Source organism: Lynx rufus, unplaced genomic scaffold (genome assembly GCF_022079265.1).
Source record: "Lynx rufus isolate CCGP_SWC_20201006 ecotype Redwood Valley unplaced genomic scaffold, mLynRuf1.p SCAF_5, whole genome shotgun sequence".
Classification (NCBI taxonomy): Eukaryota; Metazoa; Chordata; class Mammalia; order Carnivora; family Felidae; genus Lynx; species Lynx rufus.
In genome coordinates this window covers 112289372-112312018 of record NW_025814867.1, presented here as the reverse complement: position 1 = coordinate 112312018, position 22647 = coordinate 112289372, and the positions used below count along the sequence as shown (strand labels likewise).

At 37.8% G+C, this 22647-nt stretch overlaps 1 protein-coding gene across 1 annotated transcript in view; it reads right to left on the bottom strand.

Annotated features, from left to right (window-relative positions):
* Positions 1–22647, bottom strand: part of DCBLD2 (discoidin, CUB and LCCL domain containing 2) — an 87837-nt gene that overhangs the window by 23969 nt on the left and 41221 nt on the right. The window contains exons 3-6 of the mRNA XM_047098804.1: positions 16108–16245; positions 3452–3503; positions 1177–1249; positions 727–860 (exon numbers count right to left, since the gene is read on the bottom strand). Of these exons, the coding sequence (XP_046954760.1) occupies positions 727–860; positions 1177–1249; positions 3452–3503; positions 16108–16245 (397 nt within the window). The remainder of the gene's footprint in view (positions 1–726; positions 861–1176; positions 1250–3451; positions 3504–16107; positions 16246–22647) is intronic.

Sequence of the window (22647 nt, the reverse complement as noted above, 5' to 3'; positions counted from 1 at the left end):
AGACGTCTGCTGGCTCCTGTATTATACCATCATGGACACAGATTATGCTCTCATCTTCTGAATGAAAACTGCCCTAGGACCTCTGAAGAGAAACTGGCCTGCTTTCAATTAGGCTTAGTATTACCTACAGGACTAAGCCCATCTAAGAGGCAAGATTTACAAAAACAGATCCCAAGTATTACATTTCTATTTAATGTTTCAACTTTTCTTGCTTGTGATGCCTATTCGGTTTCATAAAACTGATCACTGTAGTGACCATAAAAATACATTCTTAAAATATTCTCTTTGGATTAGAGGAGGATTCGTAACACTACTACTTCTGATTTATGTCAAAATTTAATTTATACTCAAAAGTATTTCAGTTATCTCAATCCATCCTAGGTCACACAGGCTGTAAGAAACAGAGCACTTATGCCTCCTGATCTTTAAAATGAAATAAAAATTTGGCCACAGACTTTTAGACCCTTACTCTCGACACTGTTTAAGCACTCAGGAAAGAACAAATCATCCTCCTAAATGACTACCTTTCTGATTGAGAACATGCCAAGGTAGTGAGACCTGGCCTATATTCTTCAGGATATTCAGACAATCAGCACACAAAGATGGGAGTGCTCACCCCACCGTTGTGATTCCATGAACACCATTAACAGTGATGTTGCTCAGGTCTAACTAGTCACTATCCCACCCCTGCCCAACCCTCTTATCGTCAATAACACATATACTTACACCACAGATGTGACGTTGTTAGCCAAAGAACTCTCATAATACGGGATACCTTTACTAATTACAACACTGATTTGGCCACCCAAAATGTTTGACACTACTCCTGCGTGCACACCAGCCATGCACAATGGTGAGGACTTGAAGAAAGGAGAAATAAAAGATTAGTATTTAATTTTCTTTGGGTAATTTATAAACAAGACACTCCTTTCCTCAAGAAAGGAGTTGACCCGGGCAGTATTCTCAGTAAATATAGGATTAGTGATGTGATAACAAAGAACAGACTTGTAGCACAAGAATGAAACATTACATAATACAAAAAAATAATAATAATAATCCCTTGAAAATAAATTAAGATTAAAGATATTCAATCGGTACACATCAACCTACTCTGGAGTTTAAAAAAAATAAAGTTAAATCACAACGTTAACATAAGTCTATGTTACTGCGACTTACATCTCTGTATCCATGAGGGATTGTTCCAGAGATCTCAGCAAAAGGAAGCAAACAACCAGCTGGGCAGTACTTACTGTGAAATGAAAACAAGTTCAAGGGTATATACAGTGTACTTTCTGGGGGAAAAGAACAAAAACCACATATTCATTTTTCAGCTCATTTAAAAAGTATAATCTCACTGCCCTAAGAGAAGCACCACTTCTAAAAAGCCCTTTTTTTTTAGTTCATAATGAATGGTAGACATTTTTGCTATATGATCTATTCATATTTAATATGAATTTAATAGCTACAAGCTATTCTATTTTGTGAATGAACCACAATTTATTTTACCAACCTTCTACGGATCAAATTTAAGTTGACTTAAAAATGTCTGGCATTTACTCATTTATTTACTCATTCACCCACCCATCTACCCACTCAACACATTTATCCGAATGTCTATTTTGTTGTCTGTTAAGTGCTGGGCTGTGCTAGGTACTGGGTTTACAAACATCAGCCAAATAAATATACCCCCGTTTTCACTATGTCTATGCTCCAGAAGTCGGGGGAAGGATGTTAAACTGATACCTAAATGAGTAATTAATTAGATTATGATTTTGCTACGAAGAAAAGGTGCTCCCTAAAATAAGTAGGAGAAAGCAAAGTTAATAGAAGTAAAAAGTAATACAAACATGCAGTAAATTTACTATGTGCCGAGCAGCCTTCTGAGTACCTCAGGTAACCCACACAAGAACCCTAATGGTAGATATCATTATTTTCCTCATTTTACAGATGAAGAAACTGAGAAACAGTGTGCCCAGGTCCCGCAACTGGGAACTGCCAGATGGGCTCCCGGGTCTAAGTTTTTATACCAGGCTCTGCACTGCCTCAGTCAGGAAACAGGGCTCTGAGGAAGTGAAGCCTCATCAAAGGGAGGGCAATGCACCCTCATGGACAGGAACAGCAGGCCATGAAGCAAGGGGGCCTGTGTGTGTGTGTGTGTGTGTCATCAATGGAGGACGACCAGTGCAGGTAGAGTACAGTGAGCACTGTAAAACTAAAAGGGTAACATTAGTTTGAGAGAAGCTGGAGAGGTAGGCAGGGGCCAGATCATGCAGAAGCCTTGGGAGCTATGGTGAAGAGTCTGGAATATATTTCTAAGTAAAAATGGGAAGTCAATTAAGGATTTTGACAGCTTATACACACAATCTGATTCATATTTCCAAAAAGGATTATTCTGGCTCCTGAGAAGAAAGAGACTGTAAGGAACTACGAGTGGAAGCTGAGACATCGTTAGGCTGGTAGTGCCATAGGCCAGGCAAGAAAGAACGGCAGTTTGCATTTGGGTGGTGATGACGGAGCTGAGAGGAGAGGCTACAAGACCCTCAGGCAGGGCTGGGTGCCACACACTGATGACAGAGCCACCTCTGCTGATCGGGATCCTCCCTGAGTGCTGAATAGAGTACCCATCCCTCACAGAACTATTCTGGAAGACAAAATAAAGGTTGTTCTTTGGGGAGTTCTTTGGGGAGTGGCAGCAAGCTGGGGGGAGGTTAGTGACATAGCTCTTACAAGATGGGAATAAATTTGCCAGGCAGAGAGTAAAGCGATTCTAGGCAAAAGTTCAGACAGCTCAGAGCAGTGTAAAGAATCCAGAGCCGTTTCAATGTAAGTACGTAAGATGACATTGGAAAATTGGCCCAAGAGCTACTTGTGAAGGATCCCGAAACCAGGCTAAGGAATTTGGATGACATCTGCCCTAAGAAGGAACTCATGAAGATTTTAAAGTAGGGGAATGATCAGACATGTATTTTAGGATGTAATTTGGCAGCAACGTGAGTGGTGGAATAGAAACCAGCAAAGGTTAGTCCCAGCCGAGACAAGAGACAAAGAAAGCAGCGAAACAGTAGTAGAAATGCTGCCTGGGCAAGAACACTGAAGAATTCAGTCCCAGCCGAAATCATTCTCTTCTCCTTTTTGAGAAAAGATAAGTAACGCCTCTAGCTTCATTAGCAGTTTTGCCAGGCTTTGAAAAGCAACTAGTTCTACTTTTAAAGTACATTAAATTATACTTTCATTATAGAGAAGATCCAAATGCTACAATTAAAGCAAAATTTAAACATGGCTACTCAATGGCTTTAAATAAGCTCTAATTTGCTGACATCTTAGAGCAATGATTATGTGTCATGTGTGTGACATACACATTAATGTGCATTATCTTTAGTGTATAAAGAATAATGATGAAGTAGATGAAGAATAACAGTGAAGGGAAAAAAGGTTACAGATATAGTCATACCTGAACTCAGGTTCCAAAAAACTGGATGCAGTGTCTAAACAAGTAATTAGATCTAGAAAAACAAAAATAAAAAACAGATTCAATAATACATACTTTTACTGAACACCAACTGTTTCCAAATCCCAAATCATATTGTTTTAAATTTTAAATCTCAACAGCTGTCAAGGTAGTACTAATAACTTTCTACAAATTTTTGTTGATCATGATTTCCTTGATTTTAAAGTATCTTGATTTCTAGGGCTCTGTCTCTCCAATACTGTTTCCTACCACGTCACCTCATTGAATCCTGTATCATATATATAGAAGTTACACAGATGAGTGTAATTTACAGACATAAAATGACTTCTACAAAATATAGCTCCTGAAAAAATAAAAACTTTTTCATTATTGTATAGCTTAAAAAACAATCCTTTGCTAGTTACACACAAGGAAAACAGTGACAAAAGAGAGGTGAATTAATTTTGTTGCTCTAAGTAACTAAAATCTAGTCCATGGCCAGGACCAGGAGCACCAGCATCTTCCGGGAACTTAACAGCAATTCAAACTCTTGAATACCTTCCAGACTTACAGAATCTCTGGACGTGGATACTCAAAAATCTGCTTTAACAAATCCTCCAGGGAATTCTTAAGCACACTAAAGCTGAAGAAGCCCTAACCTAAATAAGACGGAACTTCAAAAATTTAACATTTCTATCTAGAAACCAAATCCGAGCAAGAGGTAACTTGTTTCGTTAAGACTTGGCTCACAGACTGGGTAAAACATGGCTTTAGGTTCAAAGATGTCAATGGCTTCCTTCTGCTCTTAGCACAGAGGGCAGAGCTGTCAACATGGCCCCACAGGTCTTGAGGTGCCTGGTCCCGCCTAAGTCTTGTTTTGTACCTGTGCACAGGTTTCTTGCCACATCCGCCCTCTTTGGTTCCTTGGGCACATATTGCTCTCTTGACCGAGAATGATTTTCTACTGTCCTTTAGCCTTGCTGGCTTAACTGCTGCATCCTCACAGAAGCTGTTCCTCACTTTCACAAGTCAAACACCTTTAGCACATGGTAGGCACCTAAGGCTTTTTGTTTGTTTTAATGAATAGGTGACTATTACATGTTGTCAAAGTACCACGTGTTATGTAAGAACAATCCGTTGACGTAATCACGGAGCTATAAGCAACATCATTTTACTATGCCTAGTCTACGGACAGAAAAGGCTTTTAGTCCTCATCTTTGTATCTATTGTCAGCAATCACAGCATATGGCCTAACAGGAAGCTTTCAATCAACATTAATGAATAAAGGGATGAATAAAAGTCTGTGACTGTTGGCATGTTTGGCTAAGTCCATTCTTGGATAGCCTGTATAGAGGAAAACCTAGGCCTTAAGGCAATCACAAAAGTAAGTGATTTACATATAAATTCTTGGCCAAACAACTGAGCTGAGGGTGACAATACACTGATGAGAGAACACCCCACATGCATCCTAGCATGCTGACGGATACAAATGTTTGTTAAATTAATGGGCACCACAGCAAGCATAGCATCACTGATTATTCTAGATTACAATTCTGAAGAAATTATCACCCAAACGAAATCTGAAAGACCTAGAGCTAGTAACTGTTATGCCAATAGAAAAGTGATTATTTTGAAAGTGATTACATGGATTCATATCTACACACCATAGACACTTGAATGATAATTAAATCTGTGTTTTAGGAGTTTAAGAGAATACATGCCTGGATAGGGGTTCACTAAGACCTGGCTGAATGACTGGGAAAAGCAGACACACTGAATTGCCTGTACCCTGATTATTCCTAATTACTCCACACTGCATCAACGAGAACTGATTTTCTGCTTTTCTGCTCTACCAAAAGAGTTTCTAGCTTCTAAGATTAGAGGTTCAACTTCTAAAATTAACAGCCTGGGATGCAAAGGTACCTGTGTGGTCCAACATGGCATTCAAGCCACAGGAAGACTGCCAGCTGGCCTCATTACCTTCAGGCCACATGCCAGAATGCTGGTCAACTATGGATATACTTGATCAGAACAGGGTTTTATTATAAGTCCATGCAGAACTGAAATTCCAGATTATGCCATGCATATGTATGCAGCTCACTTGACCTTGCTTTCAAATTCCATGGAGGCTCAAAAGAGGTCCCTAGGAGGAAAATAGGAATTCAAAATGGACAGCTATGAGGAGAGCCAAGAAGACTAAAGACAGAGAAAGGAAATCATGATTACAAATATTGAGCTTTACAACTCCACAAAGGCAAAGAAAGAAAACATGGAGCAGGCAATTAAGAAGCTTTAAAACGTGTCTTTCCTGAAAGCTTTTCCCAAGTAAACAATCTTCCAGAAAACCACTATTACTACAAACCTTCTAGCTAATAAGAACACAGCTGAGGCAAGATAAATAGAACTCAAAAGAAACCATCTGCCTAAGAGACTTCTGATAGCAATGTATAAGAAATTATATAAATGGAACAGAAGAATCCAGAAATAAGTTCTAAATTTAAAGTCAGCTGATTTTGACAAGGATGCCAAAACAACTCAGTGGGGAGGAAGAAAGGTCTTTTTAACAAACGGTGCTGTGAAAAGAGGATATCCACATGCATAAGAATGAAACTGGACCCCTACCTCAGATCCCATACAAAAATTAAAGGGGATCTAAATTTAAGAGCTAGCACTATAAAACTCTTAGAAGAAACTAGAGGTATAAATCTTGATCTTGGATTAAGTGATGTTTTCTTAGATATGATACCAAAAGCATTATAGTCACACAAAAATACGTTAATTGAATTCTATCAAAATTAAAAACTTCTGTACTTCAAAGAATGCTATCATGAAAGAGAAAGATAATCCACACAACGGGGGAAAATATATGAAAATCATATAATCTGATAAGGACCTAGTATCCAGAATACATAAAGAATTATTTCAACTTGATTTTAAAAAAGACAATCAACCCAATTTAAAAATGAGCAAAGGATCCGAACAGACATTACTCCGAAAAACACATACGAATGGCCAATAAGCACATGAAGATATTCAACATCATTAACCATCAGGAAAATGCAAATCAAAGTCACAATGAGATACCGCTTTATACCCACTGGGATGTCTAGAATCAGAAGGACAAATAGGACTTGGAGAAATTGGAACCCTCATGCACTTCCTGAGGGATTTTTAAATGGTGTAGCTGCTTTAGAAAAGAGTTTAGCAGTTTCTTAAAAAGAGATTCCATATGACCCAGCAATTCCACTATTAGTATATACACAAGAAAACTGAAAATATGTCCATACAAACACTTCACAAATGGTCATCAACTAATGAATGGGGAAACAAAATGGGATATATCTACACAATGAAATATTATTCAGCCATCAAAGGGAATAAAGTACTCATATATGCTACAACATGAACTCAAATACACTAAGATACAAGTCAAAAAAGACCATACTGTCTGACTCCATTTATATGAAATGTCCAAAATAGGTAAATCTATAGAGAAAAAAATCAGATTCGTGGTTACTGAGGACTGGAGAGGGAGAGGGTTACTGGGAGATCACCACTACTGACTATGGGGTTTCTTTTGGGGTGATAAAAATGTTCTAAAATGGACTATAGTGGTGGCTACACAACTCTGAATATACTGAAAATCAGTCAAGTGTAGTGAGTAGGTGAATCATATGGCATAATAAAATGATAATAAAAAAATTTTAAAGTGAAGAAAAAGATGCTATTATAAAAGCAGTAACAGTTTTCCTTTACATAGAGCACATCTGCATTGAGGGATGAAATAAAGCGTAGTAAAACAGGACTGGCAGTTCACTTATTTATTCATTTGTTCACTCAACAAATACTTAGGTAAGTATGTATGATGACCAGGTGTTGTTCTAGGTACTAGAAATAAAGCAAAGAACACTCAGACAAAAATCTCTGCATATAGGGAATGTATGTACCTTGTGTGGGGTGATAAGAGAAAATAGACACGAGTATGAAATGGACATACTATTATTAGGTGATAAGTGCCTTAGAAAAATAAAGAAAGGAAGGCAGTTACGAAAAGTTAAGGGGTTCCGATTTTAAGTAGCATGGTCAGGAAAGACCTTACTGAGAAGGTGGCAGGAGGTGAGGGAGTGAGGCATGAGGTAGGTACGTGGGTAACGGAGAATAGGCAGAGGAATCACAAAGGCCCTGAGGAGGGAGCACGCTCAGCATGGTGGCTGCCAGAGTGAACACTGGGAAGAAAAGTAAGCGATGAAGTCAGACGAGGAAAGAGAAGCCAAATCCTATAGGGTCTTGGAGGTAAGGACGTTGAACAAAGAGAGAGGAGACTTTCATTCTCATGCTCACCACTGGGCTGAGAGTAGGTTGAAGGGGAGGTGGGGAAGAAACAAAGGTCAGCAAAAAAATCTCCTGCCATAATTGAGGTAACTTGAATTGGAGTGGCAGGAGTGGAGGTGTTGAGATGTAGTCCGATGCTGATATTTGTTCAAATATATTCTGAGAAGTGGCCAAAGGATATAAAGTTTGAGAGAGTCAAAGACAACTCTAAGTTTCTTGCCTGAGCAAAGTGAAAGCTGAACTTACTATATGTAAAGGCAGTGATTTTAATAATGATAAAGTACTCATTGCGAACTCAACTGTCATGCTAGATCCACTTTCAAAGTGCGAGACAGTATATAATTTGCTCCGTTCTTAACTAGGAGCGTCTGCATGGGATTAAAAAAAATCCAATATTAAATACATACAAGAGAGTATTTATAATATACATATTATTAACAAAACACTAAACAGAAGTTATAGGTTCTGGGCCATAGACAGTGGCAGCAGTGGTGTGCAGAATACCCTCAGCGGTTCTGCGGAAGCTGACTGGCATTCTATTCTCTTTTCCTTATGCAGCCCAAGGGAGACCTGGCATCTGCAGTGTAGCCGCTACACTAGTCTGAGCAGTACAGTCCAACCCAGAGTGAGTGTCATCATGATTCCTAGAAACAGAATTCCCCTAATATCTGCCACCTTCCTTAACCCTGGAAGGCTCTCTAGAAGACAAAGGCCTCAGGTAGGGTTTTGAAGGCAGAATCATGTAATTGTGAGGAAGAACAGGAGAAAATACAAGAACAAAGGCAAGCCAACAGTCAACAACAGGATGACAGATTTCAGTTTTCTTAATGAAAACACCAACATCAGACTTTCTAAGATAGCTCCCAACTTAGCAATATTACTATCAGCCATAACTGATAACCTATGCACAAGTTCGCTTTTAATTTAAGTACAATTAAACATTTTTCCAGTACATAAAAACTACACAGGCTGGGGTACCTTATAATTGCCCCATGAAATATTTATTTAAACATGAATCTAATGTTAACCCATACATAACACCATAGAAATATGAAATATTTTAGAAGTTCAAAAATCAATTAAAAAATAGCATACTGGTTACTATCTTAGGAATATTTTCCATTCACGGCACTGGCCATTTCTGTGAATGCAAAATTATGAAACAGATTTAGATTTTCCCCCAATTAATACTCGGTTTTGTGTTACTGAATGAATTGAAAACACTCTCAGCAGTGTTAGCACTGTGACTAACAACAGAACACCAACTATATTAACTGCAGGGTATAATTTTTGTCCAGTGAAGGAAAGGTAGCTTGAGTACCTATATTCATTCTAACTCAAGAAAGCATAATGTATCATAACTAAGTTACTCTATTTGACAGAAAGAAGAAAATATATGAAGACGACGACGTATATTCCTCTCCTTTATTTGCTCTAATGTTCTTTAACAAATTTCCCAGAGCCTGAAGGAACACGAAGTCATGCTTTCTAATTCACACTTTGTCAGCAATCTTGCACTGTAGGTGTGTAGGTACTTTGTTCAAGTGCTACAGGATGCAGGACAAGACTCTTCTTGTTGCTAAGTTCTCCCGCCAATATTACTATGTGACCTTGGGCCTAAGTCTTTGTTTCTGTGATAGGAACCTGGCATTAATCTGTACCATCTGCGATTTAGTGAAGGAAAACTTACATATATAATAGAACAGAATTTACTGTGATTCAGAATCAAATAACATTTACTCAGTGGCAGATATTAAATGAGGTATTTTACATCTTCTTTTATGTACTAAGAGTAGAGATGAAATCTTATGTTTCTCTTAGAAATATCACACTGCCATCTATGGAAGCTGAGTCTACAGTAGGAGCTTAGGTGAAAATAGTCAATGCTTCCTTAGGGACGAAGCAGGCAGGCATGACTGAGTTAAGTAATTAACAACTTAGGCTATAAGGTGTACCTACATGTGGTGAATCAAACCCTCTTCATACCTAAATTCCTATACATGTATATTAAAAAACAAATACAAGAATATTAAAAATATATAAATATAAAATATACGGCATTAAGATATAAAATATTACATTATTAATATACACAAGATATTAAGATTAAAAGATTATAAAACATTAAAATTCTTCTGTGAACTACACGGTATCTAGGGCACTAATAAATACCATCAGTAAGAGCAGCAGTGAAAAATTATGTCATTGGGTAATGGAAGATACCACACAAACACGTACTTACTCCTCCCTTCAAAGCATTACTAACTCACTAAAAAAATGAAACACATACAAAACACTAAAATCATTAAGGCTCTTCAGGTTATCTGTCAACTTGGAATAAATTCTATCCCATAAATGGAATCACCTCTTTGGGTTAACAATCTCCTAGATTGTTTTTAAATGCTCTTTCTCTGCAAAATTGTTAAATTTACTGGTCAACACCTTTCTTCTACAAATTGACACCAAAATACAGATATTTTTCTGCATGCATATACATTGCGTAATGTACACAAACACAACACATATACATTTGTGTGTAAATAAGGATACATCTAAAATACGCATATAAACTGAGACTCCATTAATAAAATCTTACTTAATAGTTTAAAAGTTTTAAAATGTTTGCCAGATATGACAATAACAAAAATTAGGGACATATCAGAAACACCAAAAACAGAAAACTAGCTTAGTACTCAAAATACAAAAGTTTGTATAAAAATTACTGTACAATTAAGGTAGTAAACAATCTTAAGCAACCCATGCTCTATTTTTAAAACCAAAAGCATTCCATGAAAAAAAAACAAAAACATACAAAGCAAAACAAGAAAACACAAAACAACCCGTTACAGAAATCTGCACTCTGTTACAAAGTAGTCCTCTATTCTGCCCCATTTCATTTACAAGTTGATATAACCTAATGTAAGACAGAAAAAAATGGAAAATATTTGCAAAGAAAAAAAAGGTGGTTAAAGAAGGTAGCAATCAGAAAACTTTTAAACTATTGGTGTTAATTCTAGGAATAATCTAACATGTAGCAACAATGATCCTGTCAAATGGGAATATTTCCTAGGCCCAGCTGTTGGTAACTTGTAAGCAGACTGTTATCAGATGGTAAGGGGTCAGCAAGCAATAAACAAACAAGTGTTTATGAATTCCAATTAGAAAGTACATTAATAACTACATTGGTTCGTTTTATTTCGCATGAAATTTTAAGCTATTTACTGTTTTTCCCAACAAAAAAAGTACAAACTTTAATATGACCACCACAAAATTCTGGACTGGTGAAATCTAAAACAAACAGGTTTAACATTAGTTTTTAAGTGATGCATTCACAATTCCCCGCTGAGCGTGCACTCACAGACACACACGCCTGCTCCTCTCACTGATGACACATAACAAACACAGACTGCCTTAAAGGACCTGAAGTCTTCCATGCAAATGCAGATGTATTTTCTGAGCTCACTGTCCCACAACTAAAATAACTTAAAAAAAAATTATGGCCCAGAGTCATCCCAGAAATGTTGAGTTTGTCCTAGACGCTGGCTAATGTTGAACAGATTCAAAAACCAGGAATTTGGATCACTCACCTATAAAATTTATTTTATTTTCAAGTCCAGAGGTAAATGCTATTTTTAATTTTACATTTTAGAATAAAAATGTCGGTATCACTTATTACAATAATGGATAAAAAGATCTGACTTACTGACTCTGGACCTCTGAGCAGCTGGTTTTGCGTCTCTCAGTAGGACCAGCTGTAACTCAGGAGTTTCCCTCTATGGAACTTCTCACCAGCGGTTGCTAGCATGTCTAAGATGGCTCTAGGGTCTACATACTTCTTCAATTGCAGAAAGTCTAGTTGGAATTTGATGGAATTACACCAACTCAGAGTAGAAACACCAGTCCTCTAATAATTACTGCACGTGTTAATATTTTTGCCTTTCCTTGCTACCCAGCGGGGACACACAAAAACTTTTCACTGGTGTTTACAATCTTTCAAAAATGAGGTTTACAGGTAAGAAAGAGAAGAGATAACCGGCAATGGAAAAGATTGGAAACTACTGATCAAAAACCATTAAAAATAACAGAGTAATGAAACCTTAACTGGACACAAAAGTGAGGACAAAGGTACAGTGTCCTAGATACAACCCCAGCATTGCAGCAGTTCAAAGATTCATACAAGAGGGCTTCTTTATGTCCAAAGCCTCTTACTACCACTTAAACTCATGTAGGAAGAACCTTAATTCTTTGAAATGTTTCCTTGGAGAACACAGGTCTGATTCTCAAGTCTTTAAGAAGAATTAGAATCTGGCTTAACTGTAGAGTCACATTTATAACAAGAACTCTTAATTCAGTCATTTCTGACCCAGTGTCCTCCAATAGCCTCTTAACTGGACTCCCTACTATTATTCTTCCCTGTCTTCAACTCATTCACAGAGCAGGGAAGGTCATAAAAACAAACAAAAACACAAATCCAGTCATATCGCTACTACCCTGCTCTAACAGCTTCCATGTCCTCTTAGGAAAAAGCTCCAATCGTGACATTTTCTATAAGGCCCTGAATAACAGAGCCTACTCACCACTCAGTCAACTCCACGTTAGCTGCGCCAGATTCTTTTCCGGCTTCTCTGAAGCTCCTTCCACAGGGCCTTTGCATTTGCTGTTCTCCTCCCTAGAATGTTCTTCTGTCTAGAACCTCCCAATTAATCCTTGGGTTCCCACTTAAAAGTGACTTCCTCAGAAGAGTTTGTCTTTTTACCAATCTTCCACTCCTCCAACCCTTCTGGCCTTTTTTTTTTTTTTTTTTAATTTATTTTTGAGAGACAGAGTGAGACAGTGCATGAGGGGCAGAGACAGAAGGAGACAGAATCCGAAGCAGGTTCCAGGCTCTGAGCGAGCTGTCAACACAGAGCCCGATGCAGGGCTCCAACACATGAACCATGAGATCATGACCTGAGCTGAAGTCGGACGCTCAACCAACTGAGCCATCCAGGCACCCCATTTCTGGCCTCCTCTTGTCGGAATGTTTCCTTCATCATACTTATCATAACTGCAATTGAGTTACCATGTGTTTAAATTTTTTTTAGTGTTCAGTTTTGAGAGAGAGAGAGACAGAGACAGAGTGTGAGTGGGGGAGGGACAGAGAAAGAGGGAGACACAGGATCTGAAGCAGGCTCCAAGCTGTCAGCCCAGAGCCTGATGCAGGGCTTAAACCCACAAACAGCAAGATCATGACCTGAGCCAAAGTCAGATGCTTAACTGACTGAGCTACCAAGGTGCCCCGAATTACCACGTGTTTAATACCTTTTCCCAACCTGTATTGTAAATGCCACGGAAGTATAACTATGTCTTATTTACTGCTGTTTTCCCAGTGCCAGGCATACTGCAGGACATAAGGCACTGAAGGGAATATAATTTTGCAATGTGCTCTTGCATAAAGAAAATTCACACAAAATTATGGCTCTATCAACAACACATAGTGTAACATCAACAAGTGTTTGTGAGAGCTTAACAAATGAAGCTGTTGAAGAAAAATTTTTCATGATCTTTTCAATCCCAAATAGTCTAAATTTCTAGCTAGGATGCTAAGCTGGGGACATGCAGTGATGTTCCTTGAAAATATTCACAGAATTTAGTGTGGCAGCAAGTTTCCTGGGTGGAAACAAACCGAAGCTCTCAATCAAAGCCAATCAGTGTTCAAATGAATGAGTCATTAAAACTGTGTCTGAAAGGCCACCCAAGAAGAAATGGTGAGAAATTCAACCAGGGTTCTCTTGGAGTTAGCCAGTTCACTTCTAACTTCAAATCAAACAAATGCTTCATGGAAGGTGCAAGGAAATGGAGAAACAGAAGCAAAAACTCAGGAGAGAGCTGTGAAATGAGGATTTCCCACGATTATGCCTCGGGAAAGTGTTACTATAAAGAAGTTCCTGATTATGGGAGATATTTCAAAAACTTTGGAAGCTGAGATTCACCTAAAATAGTGATGTAACCATTTGAAATTCCATAAACATATGTAAGTCTACAACATAGAGAGTCTGTTATGTGAAAGCACTTTCAATTCTTAAACTTTAACACAGAGCATTTAGGCGTCTGTAGAACAAAAAGCTCCGTAATGTAAATACCCAATTAAAAAACATTTTTTTTTTATAGAGAGAGGGATACGTGTTTTCAAGAAACCTTCAAGTCAATAAATAACAGAGAGAGAGGGGGAAATATGAGAAGAAAAACGATTTAAGCTGATATTGAGAGGAAGAAACTCAAGGAGAGTAAGGAGCAAATGAATTGAGTATTTTCTATCCTCTTACCTATCAACTCAAGACTTTCAAGAAGTATAATTGGAAGGATGGAAATGGACCATCATCTCTGTGTTTTCTAGCTCACTCTTTTGATGGTGGAGGAAATGAGTATGTGTGTGTGGGTATGGTGGTGAAAGGGGGAACATGTGTTTTGCGCCCTACTATGCCATGTGCTTACAGATGTAATTTACTTACACGTAATTTACTTACACGTAAATTACTAGATTGAGTACTCATAACCAAGCCATGGAGGCTAAAGATGTGAAATGACTGGTCAGAAATCCCCTAGTCGGCACGTGACACTGGCAGGCGTGCTCCTCCTACAACGACACACTGCCTTACTTGCTCTGGTTCTGTCTTACTTCTGTCTGGTTCGTTTAGCATGATGTTTCCGGTTTTTTTCTTTTCATTATTCCATCCAAATGAGTTTTCTTTCTCACTCTCTCAGAAGAGTTTTATTAGCTTTCCCACCTTCTGCCATAGCTTAGAAATGGGGAAAAAGTAGACCTTTCTTCCCAGAGAAGAGGCCTTCTCTCTCACATTCCAAATGACACTTTTAATGAGACCTGTAGTGTTTATCTCAAACCCACCAGAGCTGAGAAAGGAAAAGCTTGCACTGCCCTCAGTCATTCTCATTGCCCAACACCCTCACACCTAGGAGCTTCTCGATTTTCCCATTTACACAATATTAGGTAACAGCTTTTTTTTTTAATGTTTATCATTTTTGAGAGAGAGAGAGAGAGAGAGAGAGAGAAAGAGAGATGGGGGAGGGAGAGAGGGAGGGGGAGAGAGAGGGAGTGGGGAGAGAGGGAGGGGGAGAGAGAGGGAGTGGGGAGAGAGGGAGGGGGAGAGAGAGGGAGTGGGGAGAGAGGGAGGGGGAGAGAGAGGGAGGGGTAGGGAGAGAGGGAGGGGTAGGGAGAGAGGGAGGGAGGGAGAGAAGGAGAGAGGGAGAGGGAGGGAGAGAAGGAGAGAGGGAGAGGGAGAGAGAGAAGGAGAGGGAGAGGGAGAGAGAGAAGGAGAGGGAGAGGGAGAGAGAGAAGGAGAGGGAGAAGGAGAGGAAGAGGGAGAGAGAGAAGGAGAGGGAGAGGGAGAGAGAGGGAGAGAGAGGGAAAGAGACAGAGGATCCAAAGCAGGCTCTGTGTTGATGGCAGAGAGCCTGACGCAGGACTCCTACCCACAAACTGTGAGATCACGAACTGAGCCGAAGTCAGATGCTCAACGGACCGAGCCACTCAGGAACCCTGAAGTAACAGCTTTTTAAAAACTTTTAATTATCAACTTAGTTAAATCATTGTTGAATATCAAAATAATCATCTATTTTTTAAATTTAAATGGTTGATTTGTTCGACATATCTTTGCATTGGTAGCAGTTCTTAGAACTTTCTTACCACAGTGACCCTAATAGCAGAGGAAACAAATACATGCCACAGAAGCCAAAACTCATGGGAGATTTTGTTCAAGTCTTGGATTTTACCTCAGAAATTCAAGTATACTTTGCATTCTATTCCATCTAACAGTCTTGGTTTTAATTTTTCCCCCTTTAGATTATAAACATTAACCATCCAGAAAAATATCTCAGGTTTATCTTGTAGCATCTCAGACAGCACGCCCCAGCATACTCCTGGTGGTATGAGAATCTATGCTTTTGAGAAGAATGGTAATGTAGTCTTTAATACAGTACTATGAAATGGTAAACTGTAGATAACAAAGCTTTAAATTTATATCAGACATTTCAATAACTGACAGATTTTTCAAAAGTTAGATCATTTGTGTTCTAATCCTATCAATGTGAAAAATCAGTATTTCCTCTACTATGGAAAGGGAAGTATACAGAATTAACATAAATGTTAGTATACTTTTAATTTTTAGAATTCTGAAACTAATCTGATTTTATTTGTAAAATTAATCTGTTTTTAAGTTCAGTCTTTCTACTCTATTCTAATATCAGATAACAAGTACTACAAGAAATATTTCATTTTTGTTTTCAGAAATTGTAAAATATGGAAGTCATGGTATAAAGTTGAAAATTACCTTGTTTATCTATAACTGAATATGAGGCCAAAAATCCTCGTCCAGAAACATGGATTCCACTCATGAACAGCACTGTAATTTCATTGCTTTTTGACTCAATTGAATGGTTCATCTGCAACCCGAGACCACAGTATTTGCCTAGGAATAAGGAAAAAAAGAGATTTGGTATGACTCTTATAAAGTCGATAATATTTACAACATAGGTAAGAACATCAATATAATATACCAAACCGGACATTAAATAGAAAATGACTAGGATGTTTAGTGATTTAAAATCACATCACTCTGAAGAAAGAAAAAATGAAAATATGTCAAGTAATAACTAAATAATTCAAAAGAAAAAAATGGTACAGGCATCAGTGATCTTACAAAGATTCAATTTCTTGTGAAAGACATTACTCTTTAAAATAGTAGTGAAGAGGGGCACCAGGGTAGCTCAGTTGGGTAAGCGCCCAACTTCTGACTTCAGTTCAGGTCATGATTTCATGGTCCCTGAGTTCGAGCCCCACATAGGGCTGTGTGCTGACAGCTCAGAGCCTGGAGCCTGCTTCGGATTCTGCCCCTCCCCAACTCACACTGTCTCTCTCTCTCTCAAAATAATAAAAATAATCATAAAAAAATAGTAGTGAGGAATTAAAATTAACTTAAAGCACTTCATGCAGGCAGGTGGCTCATAAACACATTAACAGTCAATCAGTAATATTCTTTTTTTTTTTAATTTTTTTCTTAATGTTTTTATTTATTTTTGAGACAGAGAGAGACAGAGCATGAGCAGGGAAGGGGCAGAGAGAGAGGGAGACACAGAATCGGAAGCAGGCTCCAAGCTCTGAGCCATCAGCACAGAGCCCGATGCGGGGCTCGAACTCACAGACTGTGAGATCGTGACCTGAGCCGAAGTGGGACGCTCAACCGACTGAGCCACCCAGGCGCCCCAATCAGTAATATTCTTAACATACTCCCCAGAGTGCCCCTAGATTCCTGGGCTTAGGGCACCCTTAAACTTTTTCAGACTCCCTAAATTTCTCTTCCAAGATTACTGAAGTTCTAGTCAATCCCTTGAGGTGATCATGCCCAGTCCTACAGCTTTAACTATGCTCTGACAATTCACATTTACACCTCTTCCCAGAGCTTTTCCCTTGAACTTCAAATATTTATATCTAAATGCCAACTTCTATAACTAAATGCCAACTTTTAGGGGTAGCTGGGTGGCTCAGACAGTTATACGTCTGACTTCTTCTCAGGTAGTGATGTTGTTTCTCTCTTTCTCATGAAAATAAAAACATTAAAAAAAATTAAATGCCAACTTTTACCCTTTAATACCTAATAGACACATGAAAATAACATATCCTCAGTACAGATTAATAAAAGTTTAAGAAAAAAATTAGAGCAAGATATACACCAACAACTAATAAAAATGCATTTTCTTATGTGTTTGCTAACCTAAAAGATTCTGAACAAAGAATAACATTCCAAAAATATTTGGGGCTGTGGCAACATCATTCTAGAACGAGAGTAATGTGTGCTTCCACAAACACCATTTTCAAGGACTACACATGATTTTGTGAGTAACATATCCCAAGGAATCAACAAGAAAAGCCCACCAGAACTTGTAAGAAAGTTTAACAATATCACAGGATACAAAAATCAATTATATTTCCACATACTGGTCACAAATAATCTGAAATGAAATTTTAAAAACTTTGTAATAGCATCTAAAGATTAAAATACTTAAGGATCATTTTTTTTGTTAAAAATTCAAAACCAATACACTAAAAAATAGAAAACACTGATAAAATTTAAAGGAAAGCTAAACGAACTGGGAGACAGACCAAGTTCATGGACTGGAAGACTCAATGTTGTTAAGGTGTCAGTTCTCCCAACACTGATCTACTGAGTCAATCAATCTCTACCAAAACTAGAGTTTTCCTTTTCCTTTTTTTTTTTGATGTGTTTTATTAAGCAAAGATTTTTTTTAAATTTTATTATTTTTTAATTTACATCCAAATTGGTTAGCATATAGTGCGACAATGATTTCAGGAGTAGATTCCTTAGTGTTTACCCATTTGGCCCATTCCCCCCACACACAACCCCTCCTGTAACCCTCTGTTTGTTCTTCATATTTATGAGTCTCTTCTGTTTTGTCCCCCTCCCTGTTTTTATATTATTTTTGTTTTCCTTCCCTTATATTCATATGTTTTGTCTCTTAAAGTCCTCATATGAGTGAAGTCATATGATATTTGTCTTTCTCTGACTTTCGTTTAGCATAATACCCTCCAGTTCCATCCACATAGTTGCAAATGGCAAGATTTCATTCTTTTTGATTGCCTATTAATACTCCATTGTATATATATACCACATCTTCTTTATCCATTCATCCATTGATGGACTCTTTGGGCTCTTTCCATACTTTGGCTATTGTTGATACTGCTGCTATAAATATGGGGGTGCCTATGTCCCTTCAAAACAGCACACCTGTATCCCGTGGATAAATGCTTAGTAGTGCAATTGCTGGGTCGTTCTATTTTTAGTTTTTTGAGGAACCTCCATACTGTTTTCCAGAGTGGCTGAACCAGCCTGCATTCCCATAGAATTTTCCTTTTTCAAAAATTAATAAGGCTAAAATGCATATGGAAATGCAAAGGACATAGACCAGGCAGAACAACGTAGTGAAAAAGTTGGAAGACTAATATAACCCAATTTTAAACTTATATAATACTACAGTAAACTATAATACTGTAGTAATCGAGACAGTGTGATACACTGTAATAGCAAATCTCTTTCTATATCTAAATCTTTATTTGTATCTATATCTACACCTATACATATATCTCTATGTATTTCAATGCAACAGAAAAGAGTTCAGAAATAAGCCCACATATGTGGTCAACTGGTTTCTGACAAAGCTGTGAAGGTAACTCAGTAGATAAAGGACAATGCTTTCAACAAGTGTATTAAACCAGGTGGATATCAAAATGCAAAAACAAATGAACTTAGAATTTCACTTCAAGTCAAAATGGATCACAGACCTAATTCTAAGAGCTGTACTTATAAAACTTACAAGAAAACACAAGAGAAATCTTTGTGACTTCGGGTTAGGCCAACATTTCTTAGATCCAACCCCAAAAGGGAAATCCATTAAAGGAAAAAATGAGTAATTTGCACTTCATCAAAATTTAAAATGTTTCCTTTTGAAAAGATACCATTAAGAAAATTTAAAGGCAAAATACATACTGGGAGAAAATGTTTACAAAACATTAATCTGATCAAGAACTATTATCTGAAATGTGTAAACAATTCTTACAACTCAATTTAATCTTGTAAAATGGGCAAAAGATTTATAAAGCCAATCTATAAAGACGACCTACTACATGGCAAATAGGCACATAAGATGGTCAAGAGAGCTAGTCATCAGAGAAATGAATATTAAAGCTACAATGACAGACCACGGCACCCCCATTGGAATAAAAGACTGACTAATAATAATCAAAAAGACTGACAATACCAAACATCGGTGAGGATGTGGAGAAACTGGAACCTTCAAACGCTGATGGCAGAACTGTAAAATGGCAGAGCCATTTGTGGACAACAATTTGGCAGTTTCTGAAGATGTTAAATAAGCATATGTACATATATAATCCAGCAAGTACACTTCTATTATCCACCCAAGAGGAAAGCAACCATGTGTCCACAGAAAGACTATGCAAATGGTCACAGCAGTATTTCTCATATTTGCCCCAAACAACTTAATTGTCCATCAACTAATAAATGGATTAAAAATGTGGTATATATCCATACAAAGAACTACAACTCACCAAGATAGGAACAAACTAATGATGCACACAAAAACATTAATGAACCTCAAAACCATTATGCTATACAAAAGCTATTTATATTTCTAGAAAAGACAAAAAAAAATTAGAGGTAGCAGATCAGTGGCTACCTGGGACTGGGGGTAATGCAGAAATGGACTACAAATGGGCACAAGGGAACTTTTGGGTGTGACAGAAATTTCTAAATCTAGACTTCAGTGATGTTGCACAGCTATATAAATTTACTAAAACTCATCAAACCATGCATTTAAAATAGGTGAATTTTATGGTATGTAAATTACAGCTCAGTAATGAAGTTTTTCAGAAGAAATACACACAATGAAACAATTTGTATTGTCAGAAACCATCAGGTGTTTCATACAAAAAAAAAAAGTACACAAAATCAGACACAGCAGAAAGAGGCTTTCAAAGATTTATTCCAAGCGGCCATATAGCAGCTGAAAATACTTGAACTCTAATACATCAGTGGATTGCTCAAAATAACACTACTCGTCCGTCAGAGGTGAAATCAGTCCGGAGCCTGGGTCCTCCGCCTTGTCCCGTACCTTATTCTTCTGCACACTGCTCCCCACTACTGGTGCTGACACCTTCCCAGGGGCTGCAGAGAGGAACATTTAATACAGCACGATCTTCTCCCCTGTGAGGGATCTGGGGCAGTCGCTGCTCTCTCCTTCCCACCCACAGCAGTAACACCCTTTCGCTTTTTCCTTCCGCATCCCAGCAACAGCCTCACTCCTTAACTAAGTTAGTAAATGCTTCAGCTTGTCTTCTGACGTAAGCCACCTAAATATCTCGCAATACTGCTTTCACCCTTAACTGAATTATGTAAATCTATACCACCTTCATTTTGAGATTAACTGCAGAGGCGCAGCCTACTCCTTCCACTTCACTCTAAAGCCATTTTTAACTTTCCAAAAGATCACATACAAGTAGAATTGTGAAATTCAGCCGTATTTTTTAAAAAGAGTTCTTCTTTACAACTGTTTTTCCCTATCACTGAAAAAGTACTACACTTGTACTACAAAAGTACTACATTTCATTTTTTTTTCAGAAAATGAGAACAATTTAACCCTAATGCCAGACTGACAGTTGTCAGTTAAAACGAAAACCCCAAATTCTAAAACATCTAACACTGTCTACAGCTTTTATACATAGAACTTTTCTTTCAAGACATAATTCTTCAAAGCTTTACAACTTCTGAATTATTTTTATAAAATAAGCTTATACATGTGACAATTCCATAAAAACTTTTAGGATGAACAGAGTAGTTGTACCTAAGAATAATTTCAGGCCCACATCTGAACAGAGTAACATATCAGAGACAGAAATCATATTTTATTCTATGTATCACTGTGTTTTACATTATTTTTACCCCTCAACTTGGAAAGGTAAATTCAATTTTTCTGTTCTGCAGTCAGATTAGCCTGACAGAAACTGACAAAGAAAAGCCATTCCAACAAAGTTCCTCCCCTTGAGGCACAGTAAAGTTGCTATTATGTCTTACAGTGAACCACATCCACAACCTTATCACAACTGGTTTTAAAGTGGCCGTATGACTCTCTGGTCATTGTACAGAACTTTTACGAAAAAGGTGCCAACAAAGAACAACCAAAAGAACTACTCTAAAAATAACAAGGAATATACTACATTTACAAAGTTTAAAAAAAAAACAAACCTGAATTTGAAAGCCAAGAACATTCACTCTCTAACTTCTTGATTTATTTAGTATTACAAAAGACCAAACTTCAATGTGCATGTGCATTAACACACACACTTGGCCTTAGGTAATAGGGTGTTCAATATCTATATCTATACCTGCATCTATCTATATAGTCTTTGCTCATCCTTTATTTCTTTAAAAACACCTACTGTGGGGGAGAAAAAAAAAACCTTTCTATTCCTAAATATGGCATGCAATTTAAATAAAGCTAGCAATATTTTTTTAATGTTTATTTTTGAGGGAGAGCACAAGTGGAGAGGGGCAGAGAGAGAGGAGGACACAGGATCCAAAGCAGTCTCTGCTGTCAGTTTCAGTGCTGACAGCAGGGAGCCTGATGTGGGACTCCAACACACGAACCACGAGATCATGACCTGAGCCGAAGTCCAACGCTCAACCAACTGAGCCACCGAGGCGCCCAAAAGCATCGATATTTTTAACATTCAAGCAAAATGACACTCAAAAGTTCTACAAGTTATTATCTGCATATACAAAAAGATGATTAGATCTTCAAACTTCAATACTAAATAACTCAAAAATAGACTAGTAAATAGAATATTAAATACTATATTATTTTTAAATACTAAAGATCTTCAAATAATGACCTAATATTATAAGCAGTAAAGTACAAATGTTATTCCACATCTTATCTCAAATGTTAAAAATATCAGAACCTATAAAATTTGTTAGCAAGGCCAAATGTGTGCAGAGCTGGTGTCCACCACATTACATCTTTTCATTTTTTTTTAATTTATTTTTATTTTGAGAGAGAGACAGAACACATGCAAGCAGGGGAGAGGGGCAGAGGAAACGACAGAGGGAGAGGGAACGGGAGCAGGAAAGGGAGAATCTCAAGGAGGCTCCATGCTCAGTGTGGAGCCTGACTTGGGGCTTGATCCCAAGACCCTGAGATCATGACCTGAACCGAAATCAAGAGTAGGACGCTCAACTAACTGAGCCACCCGGCTGCCCCCACATTAAATCTTAAGGCCA